A 25,706-nucleotide genomic window follows, 5' to 3' on the forward strand; every position below is an offset into this window, starting at 1 on the left:
TCACATATTAATGTATCAATAACAAGCATTCTGAGAGTATTGCATAGCAATACATATTCCGCTACCGGTTAAAAAATCATTGTATTGGAACAAAATGCTAACTTGATCTATAACTTGTCATGGTGTAAACTATATAACAAATATCAAGTCAATATCTAAAACTATATACCAATATCAAATCAATATCTTCAAGCATGATGAAAAAAAGTGTGGAAATCTGATTATTTAAGTGAATTTTCGAAGTCCAAGGACCATAACTCTGCACAAAATAATCAGACCAGAACAAAATTCGAACTTGATCTGTAACTTGTCATGATAAAACTATATAAAAATTATCAAAACAATATCTTCAAGCATGACGAAAAAAACTGAGGAAAACTGATTATTTGAGTGAATTTTCCAAGTCCAAGGACCATAACTCTGCACAAAATCATCAGACCGAAACAATATTCGAACTTGAACTGTAACTTGTCATGATAAAACTATATACCTAATATCAAATCAATATCTTCAAGCACGGAGAAAAAAAGTGTGGAAAACTGATTTGCCAGACTGACGGATGTACACACAGACACACAGACAAACGGACAGAGTGCAAACCTAAAAGTCCCCTTCGACTTCGTTGATAGGGGACTAATAAACTATTTACAAAGATGTGTCTTGCCTGTGTAACCTTATCACAAACATTATCAATTGTTTTCCAATGAAGATGCAAGTAACAAAACCTTAATAAATCTTGCCTTGACAACTATTATGCCAAGTGACATAAAACCAAAAGGGTAGGTATGTTAAGCACAACAAATCAGAATAGGTTTTAAGGAGACCATAAACATCAGAATAGGTTTAAAGGAGACCATAAACAGACAGCTATTTTACCTTACACTTAATATAGTCCTAGAATACTCTAACGTCTGAAAGCCTTTTTTAGGACTTGTTGGGGCAGTGGGACTAACTGAATATAGCTTATAAATATAAACAAGTTCAACGTTAACTATTTATTTTCTATGGATATTCAAACATTTAATAAAAAAAAATCAATGAAAACATGAGTTTTCAATGATAAGAAGTATAATTGATCTATTTAATAATCTGATCAAAATAACATCTCAGTTTGCCACTCACTACTCTACTGTCATCAATATTTCACAAAATTGCATATTGGGTCACATTTCAATGACCCAAAGGAATAACAGTTTTAAACCAATCATATTTAAGCTTCCATTTTTTTAAATAACATTTTTAAAATGGAAACAACCCGATGAATTAATTTTATATCAATTTCGGAATGCATTTCATGCTGGTTTCTGATTGTAGAAAACTTTATGTAATGAATATTCATAACTTAGGGTCATTGAAATGTAAAGGTGAATTTGAGCTGGTGGGATAGTGAAAGTCAAACTTAGATGTTATTTCTAATTAGTTGGTTGGTTTATCTTATTAAAATCAAAAGTGACCTTTCAAATTATAAGCAACCTGCACAATATGTTGTATCTGTGAAGCAACCCATATTCTCTGCCAATCATTTTATCATTTACCTAAAAAATGATCTGATGATAAAAGTGTTTTGAATAATCTATGGACTGCATTTTTTGCACTGATTGAAAAAATGTAAAAATACACAAATTAACACTTATTAAGCAATAATAAATTGTATGAATGAGTAATATCAGATAAGAGAGTAAAAGTAACAATAAAGCGACATTTTAGGTTTTGAAAAATACATTAGCACTCAAAAGGTTTGAACAACATATACTTTTTTTACATAAAATCTAGTTAATAAAATTAAATATTTACATGAAAATAAGTTTGAACAGTCATGGAATAAATACAATTTTAGTCATATTTACATCAAATTCATGAGCTATTTCATTTGCTATAATTTCTATCCAATTAATATATTACCATGCAAACATAAGTAAAAAATTGATGATTTAACAAGTTACTATGCGGCTTCATTCTTGTTCATCAAAATAGTAATGTGCAAACAATCAAAGAATTGTTGCATATTATTATTTACTGCTGTTGTCCTCCCATTTGAGTAAGTTTCAATGTTTATATTACAATTAGTATATTTCAATGTAAATCATTATCAGTAACATTGAAATTGAAACAAAAGGATATGGTGTATCAATTCACGACATAAAATCACTAGACACAAGAAAAGTCCAAAAGCAAAGAAAAAACACTTTCATTGCTGTTCTCCATGTCAAAGTTACAGTGAAGCCTTCAACATAGAGCAAAACAACTCTGAACTCTCTGCAATTTCAAGGTGGGCTATAGCATCAGTTTGATTGAATTTTTTTATTAGATGTTGGTCACATCATAAATTATATCTGGGCAACTGAATCTTACAAATACTGTCATAAGTTGCCAGACTAAATTTTATTTACTCATTTCTCAGAAGGCATATTTACACTTGTATACAAATTTGTCTGCCATTTCTTAATATCACACAAGTTCCCACAAAATTTTGCACCACCATTTAAAGAATTTGACTTCATAATCAAAAAGTGATTTTATCTTGTTTCCTTTTTGTTTCTGTGAGCTACAAATCTGCATTTCTCAGCATACCAAAGGGCAACTAAAACAATAAGTCAAGGAAAGACATACACTACCATGGAAATTCTACATCAGAAGGTTATTCATAGCAAAATCTAGGGTTATTCACAGACAATTCAGCTAAATACCTAAAAATGTAAATATCTCTATCCAATTTAGTAAAAAACAAATCCTCCATTTGCAATTTTGCATTTTAAATCTAGACAGTAATAGCTCTTTAAACAAAATTGAATACTATATGTAAAACATTATAACATGACACAATTGGCTTTTAGTTTTTGTATATCAGGGATGGATACTATGACTAAGTAGCAAATGGCTCTAAAAGTTGGCCCAGGCTACTAAAAATGTGTTTATCAATACAGCCCAATCTAGCTACTGTTGCTTTTGAACAAACTATGGTAGACATGAGCTGTCTTGAGAAACGTAATGCAATTTCACGGGATACCACAGCATGTTAGCAATTGCAGTTAAAACTAATTAGTTCCATCCCTGGTACATCATACAAACTGTCACAAAAAGCTATAAACATCATTTTGTACAAAGCTTAAAAAATATTCAAGACACAAAAAAAAAAACTGTATACAATGACATTGACATGCAACAGTAAGATCAACAGAAAAATGAAACTGATCTGACATTCACTGTTTTTTTAATCATGAGAAATGATATTTCTCAAATGATTCCATTGATAGCTTTTTGACATAAAATAAGCCACTATTCATTATAATGGGTCACAGTAATATAAAATATTCTTCCTCTATCCCCACAGATCTTCTGTCCGTCCAAACTTGAACAGCAGGGAACTGAAAATTTATAAAGATATATGTTAAAATATACTTTAACAAGTACTTATGAGAGAGAAGTGGAGAATACATCAATGAGACAGCAACTAAACAACACAGTAAGAACAAAATCTAAAGGGTGACATACAGTCTTCAGCAATACACAAGGTATATATACAAGGTATCAATCTTTAACTGGCATAATGTACATGAATGTGACCTCCTATTTATAGTATAAAGTAGACTTATTAACTAAAGTTTAAATTTTCAAACAGTTGCTGATATAGAGATTGTGGCAGGCTTCAGTAAAAAATGTCAACTCTCTGAAGTCTAATTTTTGTAAACTAGAGGCTCTAAAGAGCCTGTGTCGCTCACCTTGGTCTATGTGAATATTAAACAAAGGACGCAGATGGATTCATGACAAAATTGTGTTTTGGTGATGGTGATGTGTTTGTACATCTTAATTTACTGAACATTTTTCCTGCTTACAATTATCTCTATCTATAACTAACTTGGCCCAGTAGTTTCAGAGGAGAAGATTTTTGTAAAAGATTACTAAGATTTACGAAAAAATGGTTAAAAATTGACTATAAAGGGCAATAACTCCTAAAGGGGTCAACTGACAATTTCGGTCATGTTGACTTATTTGTAGATCTTACTTTGCCGACATTTATTGTTTTTTACAGTTTATCTCTATCTATAATAATATTCAAGATAATAACCAAAAACAGCAAAATCAACTTAAAATTACCAATTCAGGGGCAGCAACCCAACAACGGGTTGTCCGATTCATCTGAAAATTTCAGGGCAGATAGATCTTGACCTGATAAACAATTTTACTTCATGTCAGATTTGCTTTAAATGCTTTGGTTTTTGAGTTAAAAGCCAAAAACTGAATTTTACCCCTATGTTCTATTTTTAGCCGTGGTGGCCATCTTGGTTGGTTGACCAGGTCACGCCACACATTTTTAAAACTAGATAACCAAATGATGATTGTGGCCAAGTTTGGTTTAATTTGGCCACCGAGTTTCAGAGGAGAAGATTTTTGTAAAAGATTACTAAGATTTACGAAAAATTGTTAAAAATTGACTATAAAGGGCAATAACTCCTAAAGGGGTCAACTGACCATTTCAGTCATGTTGACTTATTTGTTAATCTTACTTTGCTGAACATTATTGCTGTTTACAGTTTATCTCTATCTATAATAATATTCAAGATAATAACCAAAAACAGCAAAATTTCCTTAAAATTACCAATTCAGGGGCAGCAACCCAACAACAGGTTGTTCGATTCATCTGAAAATTTCAGGGCAGATAGATCTTGACCTGATAAACAATTTTACTTCATGTCAGATTTGCTCTAAATGCTTTGGTTTTTGAGTTATAAGCCAAAAACTGAATTTTACCCCTATGTTTTATTTTTAGCTGTGGCGGCCATCTTGGTTGGTTGGCCGGGTCACGCCACACATTTTTTAAACTAGATACCCCAATGATGATTGTGGCCAAGTTTGGTTTAATTTGGCCCAGTTGTTTCAGAGGAGAAGATTTTTGTAAAAGATTACTAAGATTTACGAAAAATGGTTAAAAATTGACTATAAAGGGCAATTACTCCTAAAGGGGTCAACTGACCATTTCGGTTATATTGACTTATTTGTAAATCTTACTTTGCTGAACATTATTGCTGTTTACAGTTTATCTCTATCTATAATAATATTCAAGATAATAACCAAAAACAGCAAAATTTCCTTAAAATTACCAATTCAGGGGCAGCAACCCAATAACGGGTTGTCCGATTCATCTGAAAATTTCAGGGCAGATAGATCTTGACCTGATGAACAATTTTACCCCATGTCAGATTTGCTCTTAATGCTTTGGTTTTTGAGTTATAAGCTAAAAACTGCATTTTACCCCTATGTTCTATTTTTAGCCGTGGCGGCCATCTTGGTTGGTTGACCGGGTCACGCCACACATTTTTAAAACTAGATACCCCAATGATGATTGTGGCCAAGTTTGGTTAAATTTGGCCCAGTAGTTTCAGAGGAGAAGATTTTTGTAAAAGTTTACGGACGACGGACGACGGACGCCGGACGACGGACGACGGACGCAAAGTGATGAGAAAAGCTCACTTGACCTTTCAGGTCAGGTGAGCTAAAAAAGCTACAGTTGTGACCAAAGGGAAATAATTCACAATTTCAAATTGCATATTACGGAACTTTTCACAATTAGAAATTTCAATAATGAATATGTACCCAATTAATAAATTACCTTACATGAATCTTTGAACAAAACAAATTTTTAAAGTGTCTACCGAGTGAATTAACATGTCAAAAAGATTAATTCAATGATTTTAATTGGCATGTAAGCAAGTTTGAATTATTTCCCTTAGCATTCTTAAGTTGATAAGCTGTACTGTAAAGTCAGAAACTATTGCAAGGTTCCTATTAATGCGAATAAAGAGACTTGGTGAGTATATATCCCAATGATAGAAACTTGCATTCTGATAACTGATACATATTATCAGTATGTAGATTTTCCCGAAATCACAATAATTAAACTTGCAGTTTTGTCCATTCTTTAAAAATCGCAATAATAAATGCAGCAAATAGTTTCTGAATTTACAATATATAATTAAATATCTTAACAGTTGGGTAGTATTTCATAAATAAGTCATAAAATTGAGAATGGAAACAGGGAATGTGTCAAAGAGACAACAACCCCACCAAAGAGCAGAAAACAGCCCAAGGTCACCAATGGGTCTTCAACACTGTGAGAAAATCCAGCAACCTGAAGCAGGCTTCGACTGGCCCCTAACCAAAAATTTTTGTTTGTTGTTTTTTATGCTTGATACTGATCTGATGATTTGTTCTTATAGTGACCTGTTACACCATTTTATCCTGCAATGAGCCAACTATTGTTCAAATAACAGGTACACAAATAAATTTTTGCTTTATTTGTACTTGTAAAAATGAAATCTCCTGTTACTCCACTCCCATGTTGAGCAAACGGTAGTGTGAGTATTTATATTTGTGTAACAGTTCATTTTGGGGTCCTTGTTGTGGTCCGCATCTAATCTTTCTGGATTTCTTTGAAAAATTAGAGACAGCTATTTGGATTTTAATAACTTAACCTTAAAGTGCCAGGTGTAAATTACAGGATAACAAGAATGTGTCCATAGTACACGGATGCCCCACTCGCCCTTACATTTTCTATGTTCAGTGGACCGTGAATCTGGGGTCAAAACTCTAATTTGGCATTAAAATTAGAAAGATCATATCATAGGGAACATGTGTACTAAGTTACAAGTTGATTTGACTTCAACTTCATCAAAAACTACCTTGACCAAAAACTTTAACCTGAAGCGAGACAGACAGACGGACGGATGGACGAACGAACGCACAGACCAAAAAACATAAGGCCTCTCTACTATCTTAGGTGGGGCGTAAAAACAATATATGTATATTGTCGGAAAAAATAAAATGTATTTGTAGTTGGCGAGCTCCACATTTTGTCCTGTTTCTAAAGCTCGTACAAATAAATTTGACATTTTCCAACAATGTACATATATTGTATGTCCTAGGTAAGGGGAGGGTTGAGCGCACACAAACATGTTTAACTCAGTAACATTCTGTTAGTGCCAGTCCCAAGGTAGGAGCCTGCAATTTAGTTGTTGTCTTTGGTTGCTGTTTGTCATACAAGTATTTGCTTTTTATTTATTTTTATGTCAAAAATCTGGATGTTGGTTTTCTCATTTGAATTGATTTATATTTGCCATGTCATTGCACTTAATAGCTTATTGCTCATTGCTGAAGGCCTACAAAAAATAACAATAATTGCTACATCCACATTATTTGTCAATTGTTGAAAGCAGCAAGTTTAAAACATGTGCTTCTAGGTGTTTTGTCAGAGTTAAATTGTGTTGTTGTTTTGCTTTTCATTATAAATGTAATGAAGTTGCAACAAATGTAAGGAGACTGGTTCCAAGTTATAATTATTTGGAATTATCTGGCACAAATACTGATACATGCAAATGAATTATTTTGCTGTCTGCCCTTTATATACAAGACAAGAGGTTCCCAAAAGCCTGAATCACGCACCTGGTAAAAAAAGATCATACCAAGTTTTGACTTTTTCCAAGCCATAGCTTTGGATACAATTCGAAAACAAGTTTTTTTTCAATTCTTTTTCTTACCTGAAGAATATCAATGCATTCTGTAGAAATATTGCTACACCTGCCCACTCTGGTTTATCTGAAATTAAACAATGTGTTCATTGATATAAAATTGATGTTTTGAAAATTTTTTATTGTAAATTATCAATTTACAAAGTGATTTAGAAATGAATGTGATTACCAACTTAGGCAACTCCCCAAAATGAAATAAACTAAAAAGTTAAGTTACAAAATTTAAAATGTTGAAATGAAGTTTTAAAAAGTTAGATCTTAACTTATAATTAGTATCATCTACAAAGCAAATTAATATCATTCATTGCCTTAAAAAGTAGTAGGTTCGTGAATGTACCCACATCAGCCCTCAACAACATAAAATTCAATAAAATATGCATCAATTTTCATCAATATTTTGTAAAATAATATGTAAAAATATTTCACAAATACAGAATCTACAAGATCTGATGAATTATATCAGTGTTGATAAAATTATGATATCATTATTCATAATTGTGCACTCTTATGATGAAATTCCTGATTTTGATTTATTTTTTTGCTAAATTTGACACAATTTGCTTTATAAAACATTGGCCCCGTGCATGGACCAACATTATTTCTTGATATAATGAGTATCTCACCGATATTTATCTTTTATAACAAAATTTATTATCTTTGACGGGTGAATGTAACCAACGAACTCCAGAAGGAAATAGACTTAAATATGGATTTTAGCAGGAAATATGGCTAAAAAACTAGCAAACTAAATACATGTATCATAATTATGAGCCTATCAATATTGTCTAAAACAAGCCAGACAGAAAAAAATGTCTTATTTATCTTTAAAAGTCGTATATTTATTTTATTTTATTAAAACTTTATACAAATATAAATATCTAAATAGGAAACTAAAAAGTCCAATTTTAAGGGTTTAATTCAGGCCTTCCTTTGTGTATTTAAACACATTATACTTACAAAATTATATATATATATATACATGTATATACATTTTGTATATATAACTGATCCACACCAAGATAGATTGAATGTTGATTGTTGCTATTTTTAGACACTATATATATATGTTATGTTTATAATGTTAAAACAGTTTTTTCTTTGTATGTATACTTGATTATTGTTTTTTTTTTGTTATCTAAAATAGTGTATTACATGTAATATTATGCTCTTTGTGAGTCCATTAAATGGAAAATAAATACATCTTCTTTTTCTGTACCGAGATAAAAATAAACAAACCACAAGACCAATACCATGCCTGGACATGCATCACTGAATGCAATACACTATTTTTATATCACCGACTTTTGACTACGGAGTTTTTTTCGACAGGTTACCTTCTCTGTAGCAGAACATCCTGGTACTCTGTCAAGTAAGAGCAACTTAAAGCAGTAAAATCAAGCTTACAATCGATTATATGTTTTATTTTACTTCTTTTGGTTGCTCCTACTTTTTTAACCAGGTACCAGGATGTCCTACCACAGAGTAGGTAACCTGTCGAAAAATTATAAAATCAGGAGTCAAAAGTTGTTATTATGAAAATAGTCTATTAATTGAGGTAACATGCATACTGAAGCATAACTGATCTTTCCCTAAAATCATTAAGGCCAAGAAAAGTTTGACAAAAATTTACCTTGTACAATGAGTGTTGTTAAATTTTAAACCATCGGCAAACAGGAAATGGATTCATGCATGTCAAGGCAGATCTAATAATTGCTTTTACACTACAACTCAACATTATCAAGCTGCAGACTAAACTTAAATCAATCCGCTTCAAAGAAGCCAATAAAAGTCTTGAAGAAAATTTTCCATGTACAATGATTGTTGTAAAATCTCAAACTATCGGAAAACAGGAAGTGGCTGCATGGCAGATGTAAAAATTCCTTACACACTTCAACTCCACATTATCAAGCTACATACCAAAAATAAAATCATTTCCTTCAATGTAGGCCAAACAAAAGTTTGACGAAAATTTCCTTTTACAATAAGTATAATTTCAAACAATCGCCTCACATGAATTGGCTGTATGGCTGATGTAAAAATTGATTACACACATCAACTCAACATTACCAAGCTGCAGACCAAATTTAAATCATTCTCTACCAAAGAAGCCAGGACAAGTTTGGAGAAAAGTTTCCTTGTACAATCATTGTTGTAAAATTTCAAACTATTGGCAAACAGGAAGTGGCTGCAAGGTCGTTTCTAAGGTCAGAAAGACAGACAGACTAAGTTGAATTGTTACTAGACAGAATCTTGTCACTTAAAAATCACTGACCTCTTTCAGGTATTTAAATAAAGAATGGATATAGATATGGTTGAAATATTTTATTCATTTGTATACATGGAATGAAGCAATAAAATATGTGCTAAAAAAGTTTGTTATAGTTTGCTTCAGCCAATAGATAATAGTAGCTTTGTATATACTTACAGTCATCAGGTGCAGTTGTGATAGTACTATTCCTATTCATATCTTATTAAAAATCAAAAACTAAAGTGAACATAGGATTGAAGAAAACGCTTTTTAATCATGCTAATAGTACTTATTACTTATAGCTTTTACGTAGGAATCATGGTACATTGTACATTTTTTGTCAACTACCTAAAGTTGATGAACATCCATCATTATTAAAGGTCCGGATCATTACTAGGATAAAACAATGAACAGAAGAATTTACTTTCATGTCAAAACCCATTTCTATCATGATACAGGATGTTGACTTTTTAATAAAATCTTAACAAATGCAAATTTATATGGAAATCCATGTTTATTTTTATTCAATAAACAAAAGTTTCTTCATGTTTTTTTTCATTTTGTTGTCATACTCATATTTTAGAATAACTAATTAAAATATTTAAGTAAAATACAAGAAGAAAAGAAGGAGTATGGTGTTATCATTCATTCATCATAAATACAATAAGTATAAAAATGTGCCAGCATACACCTCAAGGGTTATCTTTTGGACTTTAAACTTTAAGGTTGCATCATTTTCTCACCAATGAGTCTTACAAAAGTACAAACCAACATTGTTCTGACAATTGAAAAATTGAAAAATTTTCATCTAATACTATTTTCAAACCAAATCATATTTTACTTTCAGCATTTTGTTTCAACCCACTTAAGTGTACAGACAAAAATTCAAAAAGAATAACATCTGTTTTAGGGGAAATGGTCTGACCAAAAAGGTCCGTTCAATCACATTCAAAAGTTAAAAATAAGTTGAAAGATAGCTTTATTTTAAATCCCCTAAAGTTTTTAAACATTTTGCCTTGTTCTTTCAAACCCTATTGGCCAGGTGAGCTAAAAAGAACAACATACTGCTTTTTCTGTCACCCAAGCTACTTGTAAACACGAAGCTTGCAATATTTATTGTACATAATTTTCAATAATGTCATATTTTTAATTATTTGTGAATAAATACCTTTGTTATTAACCACATAAAATCCGAACAGGATCCAGGAAGCACCAATCAGTGCTCCAAATCCAAGCAAGAACCCAATAAACAGCCAAACTCTAGCTCCTGTAAAATCAAGGAAAATTGGATCAATCTATATTTACCTTTTGTCCACCTAGAGATTCAATAAAAAATCACTTTTTATTCACTGTGAAACAAGTTGATTTCTCAGTGGTGACTGGAGGTGATATATAGCCATTGTTGTGTATTTTAAAAGTATTAAATATACAGTGAGTCAAGGGTTATTCCATTTTAGACAGTTATCTATTCAAATTTATAGTAAATTCATGAAATTATTGCAAATTACACAAAACATTTACAAGGAAATACATATGAAAGGTAAACCTTTATCTCTATGTCATTTTTTTTTATGGAATTGGGTTGCTGTCTCATTTACATATACCTCACAAAAAGGCTCACATCTTATTTTATTCAAAATTGCCTGGGGTTTTTTGTTCGTTGAAAGAAATTGTTACATGGTAGCTTGATATTCCAAGCTGACAAATCAACCCATGGATGTAATGCTCATAATAACACTGCCAAGGGTAACCATATGAAAAATATTTACCAGTCTGTCCCATACATCCAGTACTGTAGGCATCTCCTCTAATTTGTCCGTTTGATACTGAATTTATCCTGAAAGAAGAAAAATAATTTGTTTGACAAATTTTTATTTCCATTGAACACTTAAATTTGTGGTTTACCTATAAACCTCATCTTTGCTAGCCAAGGGTAGCGATCTGACCGGGTCGTTGCTGAAAGGATTGTTACTCTTGGCTATGGAAGATGCCTAGGCCTAAACCCATGAAATTCCAAAAAAATTTAACCACATAATACAAATAAGGTTAATCCAAGAGAGTTTTAAATCTGTCAAACATACATGTACAGCAATGGGAGTGGGGCACAAAATTTACAACTGCAAGCACTGATCTGTAGTCAGATAATCAAATTAGGTGAAGGACCAGTAAATGACCAGTTCATTGAATTCATATTATGCACTTGCATGACTTGAACAGATATAAAGTTTATATGATTTTTGAAATGAAAGTTTTCAGTAGGGTTCGAGTTGCTGCAGTCTTTATAGTTTTCTATGTTGTGTTTTGTAAACTGTTGTTTGTCTTTTGGTCGTTTTTTTTATTTTTTCATGTCAGTTTATCATGATTATTTTCGACTTATGAGTTTGAATGTCCCTTTTACATATTTTGAAACTTACATGAAAAATGCTATAGTCCCTACAGCACCACATGTGTGAAAGGCTTTCTGCAATTGTGCTTCATCTGGGTAAATTGCTGCAGCATCTATAACTATCCACCATCCAGTAAAAAACTGAAATTAAATTTGAACTATTGACACAACAAAGAGCCCAAAGAGATAAACATCCTAAGTATTGTTTTAAGTTTTAGTGTTTTGATACAACTTTGTTTGAAGCAAACCATTTTTTGCAGGGCCTAATCTAGCCTAGTATTAAAGTTTTCAAATAAAATGAGACAGTTGCACTATCAAGATTTCAGGATTCTATTCATGAGCTGAGTCCAAAAGTAATCATTTTATTACAAAAAGAAAGTAGATTTTTTTACTTAAAGAGTTAGTGCCCTTTGAGCACGTTGAGTAAAAATGACCCTGTCCTGTGTGTGTTTCAGGGTCAGGGGTGATTCACTTCTGGCATGGTCAAACTGTTAGCGACATTAATATATGTTTAAGTTTATGGTAAGCATGGTAAGTACTAAGATTATTTTATCTACATGTCATATTACTGCATTTACTGTAGAACAAATTTATAATATTATTTAGTATGTCAAAAATGTATGTTGGCCTTTTTGTTGCATGTTTTGGGTATTATATATTCGTGGATTTTACAAGTATATATACATGTATGCATGAATCAAACATTTTACAGTTCAACCAATTACAAATTTCATTTAAAAAAAAACAAAGTTTAAAGCTTGTTTGCAGAACTTGTCAAAACCATGAATGATGAAATAAAATAGCTACAAAATAAAACCCCCAATTTTTTAATCAATCATTGCATAATTTTCAATACTTGACATGCTTGATGAGAATTATCCATTTATTTTGATTAAGCTTAAGACACATGCATTCAGGTGCAGAGGTAATTTATTCCAATCAATACATAATAATTACAAATGTTAATTAATAATGATAACAATAATCTTGATTATTATTTTTTTTTTTTTTCCATAAACCGATATTCTTGTTTGAAATAAAATGTATCTTTATCTATATCATGTATATAGAATACAAACTCTCACAATTAATTTCTAAGCTTTGATCATTTAATTTAAAATTTGTCCATTACATTTTGTACATCTAATGCTAAAAAATATCAACAAGCTAAACTACAGGTAATGGGAGTCAATGAATTGACCATGATAGCAACTGGTCAGGTGTTTTATATATATAATAATGCATAACATTGTAAATAAAACAACCTGACGGCTGACCATTTGCTATCATGGTCAATTCATTTGCTCCCATTACCTGTTTTACCAAATCTTTATTGTAGTTTTCTAACATGTATAAGCTTGGCCTATGCAAAAATGAAGGTTTTACTGTCACAAATTGAGTAAACATGTTAATGCAATTTGCAACAGTGAAAACCAAGTTTTACATACATGTACATGATGTAGGTAAATCTTAAAATACAATACAGCCATCTTTATTCTAATTTTTTTTAAAAGTTATAAAAGCAAAGCTTTAAATACAATACTGTCAGGACTGTCATCTCTATTTTACTCAGTGTAAAAACAAACTTATAAAATAAATAAATAAATTCTATCTGTAAAAATTTTTAAACAGAAAATTCTATGTACATGATGTACATGATGTAGGCTACCATATACACTTCAGAACATAATACATTGAACAGCTAGGTTGGGGACAACCACGGCAAATGGGGAATTATTCCCCAAAAGATTAGCAGTCCCTCATTTGAGTAATCATTTGATAGTGCTGAAAAACAAAATATTCTTAACTAGGTCTTTTTACTTAAAACAGCACAATTTTATAGAAAATGAATTTTTAATTTCTTCCAAAGAACTATATTTTTATTTTGGGTTTCTAAAAAGTTATTAGCCTTGAAAATTGTCAATTTTTTGAAGTTTTCATAGGCTTGTAACTTCTCAGTAAATCATGATAGGGCTTTTGGAAATTTCGCTTCATTTTATATGAATATATTCCATTTTAGGTAAAAAGACTCTGACCCAGTTAAGATTTTTTTTAATTTTTAATACAATCAAATGATTACTTAAATGAGGGATTGTTACTCATTTGGGGAATAGTTCCCTATTTGGCGGTTAGTCCCCAACCTGTTGAATACAACAATCTCGAGTTCTTTTTTATGAATGACCCGAGGTCAATTGTTGTTAACGGTGTCATCGAACAATAGGTTCTTACTGTGACGTAATAATGTAACATAAAATAATGCCCCCCATGAAAAATTGTCTGTCAGACATTGTTTCATAATGAAATACTGTCCAGGACAATATTTCATCATGAAATAGTGTCCTTGTCCATGAAATTTTGTCACCTCCTTCTGGACAATATTTCACTATGAAATACTGTCCATGACAATATTTTACTGTGAAATACTGTCCATAAAAATATTTCCTAATCTAATTATATCTTCCCTGAGGAATTCTCTGCCATAAAATTGTAAGCGTTTCTGAAATTTTAAAAATATTTTTCATGAAAATTATGTGTATATAAACCGTATATTGTTGCAGAAATTGATTATCAAGATTATGCAGGTTTGTTTGTAAATTATTATCAATCAAATAAAACACTTGTCTTGATATCATTATCCAAAATAAACATTTATAACCTCCCTTTTGTGAGACAAAATTTCATGACAATCCATCTACATTGTCTATGAAATATTTGTCTCAATATATAACCTTGGATAACCTCCCTTTAACAAGACAAACTTTCATACTATTCATTTATGAAATATTGTCGGTATATATATTTGGACAAAATTTCATATGGAAATTTGTCCTTCTCTGGACATTATTTCATACATGAAGATAGGGACAAAATTTCATCATACAAAGTCATGAAATATTGTCTTGGGGAAACAATATTTCATAGGACAGTATTTTGATGTCCAATAACATAAACATTGCGCCTATGAAATATATATATTTACAGGAATGTGCACAAATTCAAAAATCGTCTATGTGCATTTCTTAATAAGCAAAATTGACTTGCATGACTTATCTAGATCTTAATTCAAATAAAAATAATAGAAGTATTTACACTTATATGCAAATTTGTCTACCATTACTTACATGACTTAAAATCACAAGTTTCCATAAAATTTGACATCACAATTTAAAAAATTTGACTTCATAGTTTATAAAATTGATTGTTGCTTGACGTCAGAAGGTTTTTATGAGATAGATCTAAGGTCATTAGGAGACAAAACTAAGCTAAATACCAAAAGTGTAAATATGTTTATATGATTATGACGTCTTGAAAGGATATTTCAATTTTTTGCTATGACATGTAGGAAGGCGTCACAGCAAAAAAAATAAAATAACCTTTCAAGACCTCATAATTAATTGGACTAGGGTTATCTCTAATCTTAATCTTATTGTTTATATCATACAAATTTAATGGAGAATACATTTACCAAGCATCCTGATACAATTGAGACTACTAAATTTCTCATTTCTCCTAATTCTATACATTCACATCTTGGGTTGCAGTTATCCAAAAATCCAGACATGACTGAACGGCTAAATAATGAATCGAACAGCACCCAGGAAGTGAAACTAAAAGAAGATTTTCTGACCGGTGACTGATGTGTTTATAAATACGTGGTTGTTCGATGACAAATTCGGCAAATGATTATGACTCAAAGCTGCCAACAATGAAAGTACTAGTTCATAAGTATTTATAAACGAGGAGATCTGTGGAATTCAATCTTATTGTTTTGAAATACTGTAAAATTTCCTCTATATTTCTTTTAGAATTTTGCGCAAAGCTCCCGGAAATGTCAAATGTAGACTAAAAGACAGAAGAGTGACCAAAGGGAAGTAACTGTTCAACGTCCTATGGGGAGATACGAACAACAAGAAGTACAAGACTTTGATCGAGTGTTGTGTTAAATACAAGGCGATTCCAGTTGATGAAGACCACACTTAATAGTTATTTACTTGCCATTGTTTATATTCTCCGGATATCAACGAAGGAAACCAACATAGAGACCAGCTCAGGTCAAACTTTTAGGTATATAAATTTTATATTGATCCATAATTCTCCAACTGGCAACTCAATATTTATTAATTTAAAGGTTTGTGAAAATAATTGGACAACAACGGCTGTACATTTATAAAAATAACTCAGAGTAAAAAAAAATCCTGTTCAGTTGGAAAATTTTTAAGGACTACATGTAGCATCCACTAGAGTAGACAAAAATGGTAGATGTACAAAAGTTAAATTTTGTATTTTTGATTTGATTGATTCTTATTTATACTTTTTTGCGGTCGTATATTGGTATGACGTTGGCGTTGTCGTTGTCCAAAGACACACTGGTTTTCGCACTCTCACTTTAGTTTAAGTGAATAGATCTCTATGAAATTTTACCATAAGGTTCCATATCACAAAAGGAATACTGGGATTGATTTTGGGGGTTATGGTACCAACAGTAAAGGAATTAGGGGCCAAAAAGGGGCCAAAAATAAGCATTTTTGTAACTTCCAGACATAACTTGTGTGTTAGTGTATGGATCTCGCTGACATTGTACCACAAGGTTCCATATCACAAAAGGAATACTGGGATTGATTTTGGGGGTAATTGCCTCAAAATTTTAGGAATTAGGGGCCAAAAAAGGGACAAAAAACAAGCATTTTTCTAGTTTGTAAGTTCATGACAAAAACTTGTGAGTAAGTGTATGGATCTTTCTGAAATTGTACTACAAGGTTTCATATCACAAAAGGAAAGCTGGAATTGAGTTTGGGGGTAATTGCCCAAAAGGTTTAGGAAAAAGGGGCCAAAAATAAGCATTTTTCTAGTTTCCAGACAATAACTTGTGTTCAAGTGTATGGATCTCTCTGAAATTGTACTGGAAGGTACCATATCACAAATGGAAGGCTGGGATTGATTTTTGGGGTAATTGCTTCAAAATTTTATGAATTAGGGGCAAAAAAGGAGCAAAAAACAAGCATTTTTCTAGTTTCAGGACAATAACTTGTGTGTAAGTGTATGGATCTTTATGAAATTGTACTACAAGGTTCCATATCACAAAGGGAAAGCTGGGTTTGAGTTTTGGGGTAATTGCTTTATGATTTTTATAGGATGCAAATAAATTCCCACTCTCAGGCAGTGTCTTGAGTATACATTGTTATTTGATTGTACATTATATATGTAGTTATAAGAAGATGTGGTATGAGTGCCAATGAGACAACTCTCCATCCAAGTCAAAATTTTTAAAAGTAAACCAATATAGCACATGTATAGCCTATTCATTTAAATCTTCCTAATAATAATATAAATAATAATAATGATTTATATATATTTCGTAGGTATCTTTCAGACTTTTTTTCCCAAGTTCATATTGGGAATAGAAAAAATACTAACAACATAATCAATATCATGAATATATATGTAACACTCAGAAACGTGTCCATCCCCCCAAACGTGTCCGATTCCCCCAAAAGTGTCCATGTGAGGTCACTGAACTGCAAAACATGTTTAGGTGCTAAAGGGCGCCAAAACGTGTCATTTTTAAGAAGCCCAAACATGTCCATTTTTTTAAGAACGCCCAAACGTGTCCATATAAAACCTAAACGCTCAATTTAATTAAGTTAATTTTTGGCCTTCAACATGTTCAAGTACAACAATAAAATGTCCACCAATATTAAATATATAATTTTGTTATTGTTCTTCTATTGATGTATTCTCCTTTTAATTTACTCTTTCATCTATTATCCTACCTCCAAGTGTGACTGGAGAACAGAAATATGGTTAATAAGGTCTTCTTCCAATTTCTTCCTATTTATTGTTAATATGTTCTAGTCTTGTATATGCATGAAATATTTGCCACTGGATGTTTAGCAATCATCAATCAATCAATTTATTATCTTAGATATGCATGAAATAATTGCCACAAGCAACAATAAGTTAACCTTTTACTTTTTCCTAGTCGATTATTACCTCTTTCACAATTGATTTAACTTAATGTGACAGTTAAAATGGATGATGCACATTCAAAATTACTTACATTTAATATTGGAATTTAGGAATACAGTTTTTACCGTATTTTAACGATACCTTTAGGTAATAACGGTTATGAATTATAAGGTTGGTATCAGGGATGCTAATGATACATGCAAATTTATTCCTCTTGTTTATGTTTCTTTTATTATTATAATTAGTCATGTTCATGATGTTAGTGATGCTCGAAACCAAAAACTTAATACCAGTACATACTTTGAAGAGCTGATAAAAAAAAATCAGTGTAATATTCTCAAACATCATTAATATTCATGTTGTTAGACATCACTGGAGTATATTGGTACAAAAGAATTCACCTAGTAAACATGGTAAATGATGAATTTAACTGTACAAAACTAATAAATTGCAATTTGTTTATGTTCGTTCTAAATATGCATGAAATATTTGTCATTGGACATTAAGCAATCAACAGTAAAGAGTTAATTTATATGTTGCAAATCAAACTTGCAATTATGCTAAGTATGAACAACCAGCGTTGAACAAATAAGTGCTAATAAATTTTGGATGTTCTTCTTTCGACTCTGTTCCTTTTTTAATTTCCGGTAATTGTGCTAAAAAAACTTCAGCATTTATGTCCTTTGAATGCAGCTTTAATCTTTTTTTAGGATCCTAACATCTTCAATAGTAAAATTGAATTGCTGCAAAAGAGGGACGAAAGATACAAGAGGGACGGTCAAACTCATAGATCGAAAACAAACTGACAACGCCATGGCCAAAAATAAAAAGACAAACAGACAAATAATAGTACAGATGACACAACATAGAAAACTAAAGACTAAGCAACACGAACCCCACCAAAAATTGGGTGTAAATGTTATTGACGACACTGAGGACATAATAGGGCTAAAAGTTTTGAGACGTCAGGCGTTTTAAAGTAGACACGTTTTGGCAAATAACAATTATCGGACACACTTGGGGGATGTGAAATCAGACACGTTTGGGCAAAATAGACACGTTTGGGGGAATCGTACACATTTGGGAGTGTTACATATATAATATCCCAGGTGCTTATAAACAATGTCCTTTGAGCTCTATATATGGAATGAATTAAGGGAGCTACCATTTGATGGGGGGGGGGGGGGGGGGGGGGCTAGGATGAAATTTGAAAAAAGGCAGGACAGGAGTTTTGAGTAAAAAAAAAAGGCAGGATGACAATTTATGTAAAAAAAGGCAGGATAAACTAATAAAAAAAAGGCAGGACTGAATAGAGTGAAAAATAAAAAGGCAGGACAGAGATTACAACTAAAAAAAAAATGCAGGACAACATTTTTCATCCTAGCCCCCCATAAAAATCAAATGGTAGCTCCCTAATCTTACAAATATATATAAAGAAATTATTTTTAAAAATTTCTCTTGTATACAGATCACTAACATGTTAAACCCGCCACATCATGCATGTTATGTATGTGCCTGTCCCAATTCAGGTGCCTGTGATTGGTTGTTGTTTCTCATATTATTTTTCATGAACATGACAAATGATGTATTGTTATTTATTTTTTATTGACATAAATCAGGCTTAAGTTGGCTTTGTTGTTTAGATTGTTTGACATTTTGTCATTTCTGGACCTTTTATAGCTTACTACAATGTATAATGTGTGTTTGTTTAATCTACATTTGCTTGAGGTATAGGGGGGCCCAGGAAGGTTGAAATCTCACTAACCATTTTTAACCCCGCCGCATTTTTGTGCCGGTCCCAAGTCAGGAGCCTCTGGCCTTTGTTAGTCTTGTATGTTTTTTTAATTTTAGTTCATTTATATATTTAGGAGTTTAATATGACGTCCATTTTCACTGAACTAGTACACATTTTTGTTTAGGGGCCAGCTGAAGTCCACCTCCGGGTGCAGGATTTTCTCGTGTTGAAGACCCATTGGTGGCCTTCAGCTGTTTTTTACTCTTTGGTCGGGTTGTTGTCTCTTTGACACATTCCCCATTTCCATTCTCTATTTTACTGTACCAAGTCAGGAATATGACAGTTGTTATCCGTTCGTTTGATGTGTTTGTTTTTTTTTATTTTGCCATTTGATTGGGGACTTTCCTTTTTTAATTTTCCTCAGAGTTCAGTATTTTTGTGATTTTACTTTTTTAGTACATATTTATTTATTGCTTATATTATTTTTATTAATCTTAATTTATTCATAGGTAAAAAATGACCGATGCACAACAAAGACGACAAAAAGAAGCAAGAGAACATATAAGCAAGGCAGAAAAATGTTTGAAGACATCATTTATGAAATGGACTCCAGATTTGGACGGAGCCGCTTCCGAGTATACTCAAGCAGCTACTTGTTATAGAAATGCCAAGATGTTAACAGAGGCTAAACAAGCATACATTAAAACAGCAGAAGTACAGTGCAAAATGAATTCACCATTTCATGCGGGAAAATCATATGAACAAGCAGGACTCATTGCTAAAGAGAACAAGGAGATTGAAGATTGTGTCAATATGCTAACCAAGGCAGCTAGATTGTTCCAAGAGAATGGCACTCCTGATACAGCGGCATTAACTTTAGAGAAAGCAGCGAAATCTGTAGAACTTTCTCATCCGGTTAAAGCGGCAGAATTGTACAGAAATGCTTGTGAAATTTCCGAGCTTGAAGATAACCCAAGAAGATGTGCTGAATTCATTGGGAAATCAGCATTATTATTAATAAAGGAACAAAGGTATGACGAAGCGTTGGAGGCTTTGAAGAAAGAAATTGACTTCCATGCTCAGAGTGAGAACTTTCCAAAGATTAACAGATGTATGGTTGGTGTAGTTCTAGTTTATTTGTATAATGGGGATCCAGTTGAAGCAGGGAAATTCTTCCAACAGTCAATGAGCCATGGTACACTTGGAGCTTCAGAGGAAGCTGGGATTATTGATGAACTATTGTCTGCTTATAATGATGGGGATGAGGAAAGTGCTGTAGAGGTTTTAACCAGACCTTACATCAAATTTATGGATAATGCTTTTGCAAAATTAGCCAAGTCTATGGTTATACCTGGGGGCATAGGAAAGAAGACAGGTGGTGGTAAACCAGTCTCAGAGACTGAAGGAAAGTCAAGGGTTCAAATAGATGATGATGAGGATTTTGATGGAGGACTAACGTGATAAAGTCTTAAAATGATTAATTACAAATGTATCACAATTATCAATGTGCAATGCGTTTCCAATACAAATTTGAAAATTAATTTATACTGTGATTATTATGTTTTTTTTAATGGTAACTTTCTTTGTTATTTTCTATTTATTCACATTGGTTGATTTTAATTTTTAATTTTAATATATTATCTTATAAGAAAATGGTATATCTGTAGATATTTGTACTTATGCAAAATGTAATAGGATAGTCATATATACATGTGTATGTTTGTTTTGTACTTCAGGGTCTTCTTGGTCTGGTCCTAGATTTTCTACGGTTTTTAGATAAGTTAAATTCATTTTGCCATAACAGACAGAAATAGAAACAGGAATTATGCATTCCAATTAAAGACTGAAGAAAATAAAAATAAGTTAATATTATGCACATGTTTTAAATTAATAACAGATTTTGATATCCTTTTTCAAATTTATCTCACATTACATGTAGTTCATTCATGAAGTTGGATGGTTCAGATAAATGTAACAATGTTGTTATATTGTCTATATTGACCAAATAAAAAAGATAGATCATAAACAATGTATTCATGATACAAATTTTAAAAGTATTCCTTCATGTTAATACTTTAGTAATGGATTTTCTGTGTTTACTGTAAAGTTGTCGAAAGGATATTGAACATGTTGAACCCTCTTTAAAAAGACTCAATGATCATGATGATTTTGATAGATGCAGATAATTTTATTTACAAAATCAAGGTTCCCAAATGAAGAACATATTAACCCTGTTTATTATATGCATTGTGTATGATGCGATTAATTATAAAACAAAGGCAATAGACAAATAGGACAATAATGGTTCATTAAAATAATAACTGTATTGATCTGTTGATTGTATAAAACTGTTAAACTATCATGAATAAAAATGTCAATATCACATCGTCATGTAAGAAAAAAAAAAAAAAAATGACATCCAGCTGGATTTAGACAAAGAGAGACAACTCCATCATTTCAACTCAGTTATATTATGAATCACAATTTTCTGTTAATCTGATATCATATATTAAAATATAATCACATCCTTTCAGATTAGGAATGTTAATTCTGATACCTCATGTAGGGAGAATGACATGCTCTTTGCACGTTAAAAAAACCCTCGCAACAACTCTCTCAGGGGTCTGCAGGGGGCCTTTTGCTTTGCAAAATTTCAGCACATATCCAGCTTATCCTCATTTCAAGTGGAAATCCTTCATGTATCCCAGTTGGCCTACCTTACAGAATCTCTATATTGTATAGATTTGCTCTCGTCCTAAATATGCATACACATTTTTGTTTAGGGGCCAGCTGAAGGACGCCTCCGGGTGCGGGAGTTTCTCGCTGCATTGAAGACCCATTGGTGGCCTTCAGCTGTTGTCTGCTCTATGGTCGGGTTGTTGTCTCTTTGACACATTCCCCATTTCCATTCTCAATTTTATGAAATAATAATCATAGAATGTTAAACAAACAACAATCATTCAATCAGTCTGAAGAATGCTAATACTGAAACTGTTAAATTATTCAGATCCTTTGCTATCTACAGTTTAAAAGAATCTACAGTCTGATAAAATGATTTTCATAATAATTCTACTGATTCTTAACACAACTAATTACTTACTTTTCTAAGAGAATGATCATTTGATATATTCTTGGGAGGGGGGGGGGGGATTTTTTGCTAATAGACTATTTATTTTTAGCTCACCTGGCCTGAAAGGCCAAGTGAGGTTTTCTCATCACTTGGTGTCCGTCGTCCGTCGTCGTCCGTTAACATTTACAAAAATCTTCTGAAACTACAAGGCAAAATTTAACCAAACTTGGCCACAATCATTATTGGGGTATCTAGTTTAAAAAATGTGCCAACCAACATGGCCGCCATGGCTAAAAATAGAACATAGGGGTAAAATGCAGTTTTTGGCTTTTTTCAGACGAATCAGACAACCTGTTGTTGGGTTACTGCCCCTGAATTGGTAATTTTAAGAAAATTTTGTAGTTTTTATACAACTGCAAAAAAAATTTGTGGTGGTATATTGGTATGACGTTGGCGTTGTCGTCGTCTTCCGAAGACACATTGGTTTTCGCACTCTAACTTTAGTTTAAGTGAATGGATCTCTATGAAATTTTACAATAAGGTTCAATACCACAAAAGGAAGGTTGGGATTGCTTTTGGGGGTTATGGTAATAACAGTTAAGGAATTAGGGGCCAAAAAGGGGCCAAAAATAAGCATTTTTGTAACTTCCTGACATAACTTGTGTGTTAGTGTATGGATCTCTCTGACATTGTACCACAAGATTCCATATCACAAAGGGAATGCTAAGATTGTTTTTGGGGGTAATTGCCTCAAAATTTTAGGAATTAGGGGCAAAAAAAGGGGCAAAAAACAAGCATTTTTCTAGTTTCATGACAATAACTTGTGTGTAAGTCTATGGATCTTTCTGAAATTGTATTACAAGGTTCCATATCACAAAGGTAAAGCTGGAATTGAGTTTGGGGGTAATTGCCCAAAACGTTTAGGAATAAGGGGCCAAAAAGGGGCCAAAAATAAGCATTTTTCTAGTTTCCAGACAATAACTTGTGTTCAAGTGTATGGATCTCTCTGAAATTGTACTGCAAGGTACCATACCAAAAAGGGAAGGCTGGGATTGAGTTTGGGGGAGATGAATCATAAGGGGGTTCAAAAAAATTTTTTTGGGGGGATTTTTTTTTTTCTTTAAAATTTTCCATTTTAAATTGGTTATTTCTGATTTATATATAAAAGCAAATAATAATGATATGGTTTGAATAGGTAAAGTAAAAATTTTTAAGTTCTTAGACCACATTCATTCTGTGTCAGAAACCTACGCTGTGTCAAATATTTACTCACAATCCAAATTTAGTGCTGTATCAAGCTTGAATGTTGTGTCCATACTTGCCCCAACTGTTCAGGGTTTGACCTCTGCAGTCGTATCAAGCTGTGCACAGCGGAGCATTTTATTGGTTACTATCTTGAATATTATTATAGATAGAGATAAACTGCAAAGAGCAATAATGTTCAGCAAAGTACGATCTACAAATAAGTCAAATGACCAAAATTGTCAATTGACCCTTTAAGGAGTTATTGTTCTTTATAGTCAATTTTTAACAATTTTTCGTAAATTTTTGTATTCTTTTACAAAAATCTTCTCACTTAATCTACTGTGCCAAATTTAACCAAACTTGGCCACAATCATCATTAGGGTATCTAGTTTTAAAAATGTGTCCGATGACACCACCTGCCAACCAACATGGCCGACATGGCTAAAAAATAGAACATATGGGGTAAAATGCAGTTTTTGGCTTTTATCTCTGAAACTAAAGCATTAAGAGCAAATCTGAATGGGGTAAAAATGTTAATCAGGTTTAGATCTATCTGCCCTGATATTTTCAGACGAATGAGACAACCCGTTGTTGGGTTGCTGCCCCTGAATTGGTAATTTTAAGGAAATTTTGCAGTTTTTGGTTATCTTGAATATAATTCTAGATAGAGATAAACTGTAAACAGCAATAATGTTCAGCAAAGTACGATCTACAAATAAGTCAAAATGACCAAAATTGTCAATTGATCCCTTAAGGAGTTATTGCCCTTTATAGTCAATTTTTTAACAATTTTTCATAAATTTTTGTAATTTTTTACAAAAATCTTCTCCACTTATTGACTTAATCTACTGGGCCAAATAGAATTAAACTTAATAAAGCAACAATTTTCAATAGGGTATTTTGATTGAAAAATGTATCGATGACCCTGTCATCCAACCAACATGGGTGCCATGGCTAAAAATAGAACATAGGGGTTTACTATAGAAGTCTATGGGAAAATTGTAAAAAAAACAATTTCAAATGGTCACAACTTGAGAACTAATTTAAATAATGATAAGGGGTCAGTAACTGTTGTAAGACTACAATGGGATGATGACCTGCTTTAAATTTAACTACTGGGCCAAATTAAACCAAACTTGGCCTCAATCATTATTATGGTATCTAATACTATTTATTATGATTTTAACCTTATTTTACATGATTTCCAAAACCACAGTAGATACAGGTGAGCGACACAGGCTCTTGAGAGACTCTAGTTTACAGTTGCTACACATGCTTATTTTTCGCATGCTTATTTTGTTTTCGAGGCTCTACTGCCTGTGAATTTGTTTTCACTCTTTTACATATCTGTTTGTTGCATTTTGTGTTGTAGAACATTCACTTTCATCCTGTTTTATTCAAGATTATTTATTTTCAGCTCTTACAAGGCCAGGACATTCATTTCTATACGACAGCGAATTTTTTGCGGCCGTATAATGGTATGACGTTGTCGTTGTTTGGGACGTCGTCTGAATACATTTGGTTTCCAGACA

General features: G+C 32.2%; 2 protein-coding genes across 3 annotated transcripts; one reads left to right on the plus strand and one right to left on the minus strand.

Moving 5' to 3' along the window:
* Positions 1 to 980: 980 nt before the first annotated feature.
* On the minus strand, positions 981 to 16,010 carry LOC127724214 (transmembrane protein 50B-like). Of its 2 annotated transcripts, XM_052231111.1 has the most exons (7): positions 15,624 to 16,010; positions 12,186 to 12,298; positions 11,541 to 11,608; positions 10,940 to 11,038; positions 9,949 to 9,990; positions 7,533 to 7,590; positions 981 to 3,365 (listed from the first exon to the last, which is right to left on the minus strand). In XM_052231111.1, exons 1-7 carry the CDS (start codon positions 15,717 to 15,719, stop codon positions 3,320 to 3,322), a joined length of 522 nt encoding a protein of 173 aa, XP_052087071.1. In that variant the 5' UTR covers positions 15,720 to 16,010; the 3' UTR covers positions 981 to 3,319. The 2 variants fall into 2 exon arrangements, with proteins under 2 accessions (XP_052087071.1, XP_052087072.1); XM_052231112.1 differs by lacking the exon at positions 9,949 to 9,990 and having other exon boundaries at positions 15,624 to 16,005.
* A 6-nt stretch (positions 16,011 to 16,016) lies between these two features.
* Positions 16,017 to 21,362, plus strand: LOC127724213 (gamma-soluble NSF attachment protein-like). The gene is made up of 2 exons (XM_052231110.1): positions 16,017 to 16,222; positions 20,369 to 21,362. Exon 2 carries the CDS (start codon positions 20,376 to 20,378, stop codon positions 21,318 to 21,320), a length of 945 nt encoding a protein of 314 aa, XP_052087070.1. The 5' UTR covers positions 16,017 to 16,222; positions 20,369 to 20,375; the 3' UTR covers positions 21,321 to 21,362.
* Positions 21,363 to 25,706: the final 4,344 nt, after the last annotated feature.

This window comes from Mytilus californianus, unplaced genomic scaffold (genome assembly GCF_021869535.1).
Source record: "Mytilus californianus isolate M0D057914Y unplaced genomic scaffold, xbMytCali1.0.p SCAF_14, whole genome shotgun sequence".
Classification (NCBI taxonomy): domain Eukaryota; kingdom Metazoa; phylum Mollusca; class Bivalvia; order Mytilida; family Mytilidae; genus Mytilus; species Mytilus californianus.

Coding starts and splice junctions, on each gene's coding strand:
- LOC127724213 (XM_052231110.1), top strand. CDS start 20,376: ATGACCGATGCACAACAAAGACGACAAAAAGAAGCAAGAGAACATATA.
- LOC127724214 (XM_052231111.1), bottom strand. CDS start 15,719: ATGTCTGGATTTTTGGATAACTGCAACCCAAGATGTGAATGTATAGAA. Junction 7,591..9,948: donor CACAACTGCACCTGATGACT/GTAAGTATATAC, acceptor GTTTAATTTCAG/ATAAACCAGAGTGGGCAGGT. Junction 3,366..7,532: donor AATGCATTGATATTCTTCAG/GTAAGAAAAAGA, acceptor ATAAATTTTCAG/TTCCCTGCTGTTCAAGTTTG.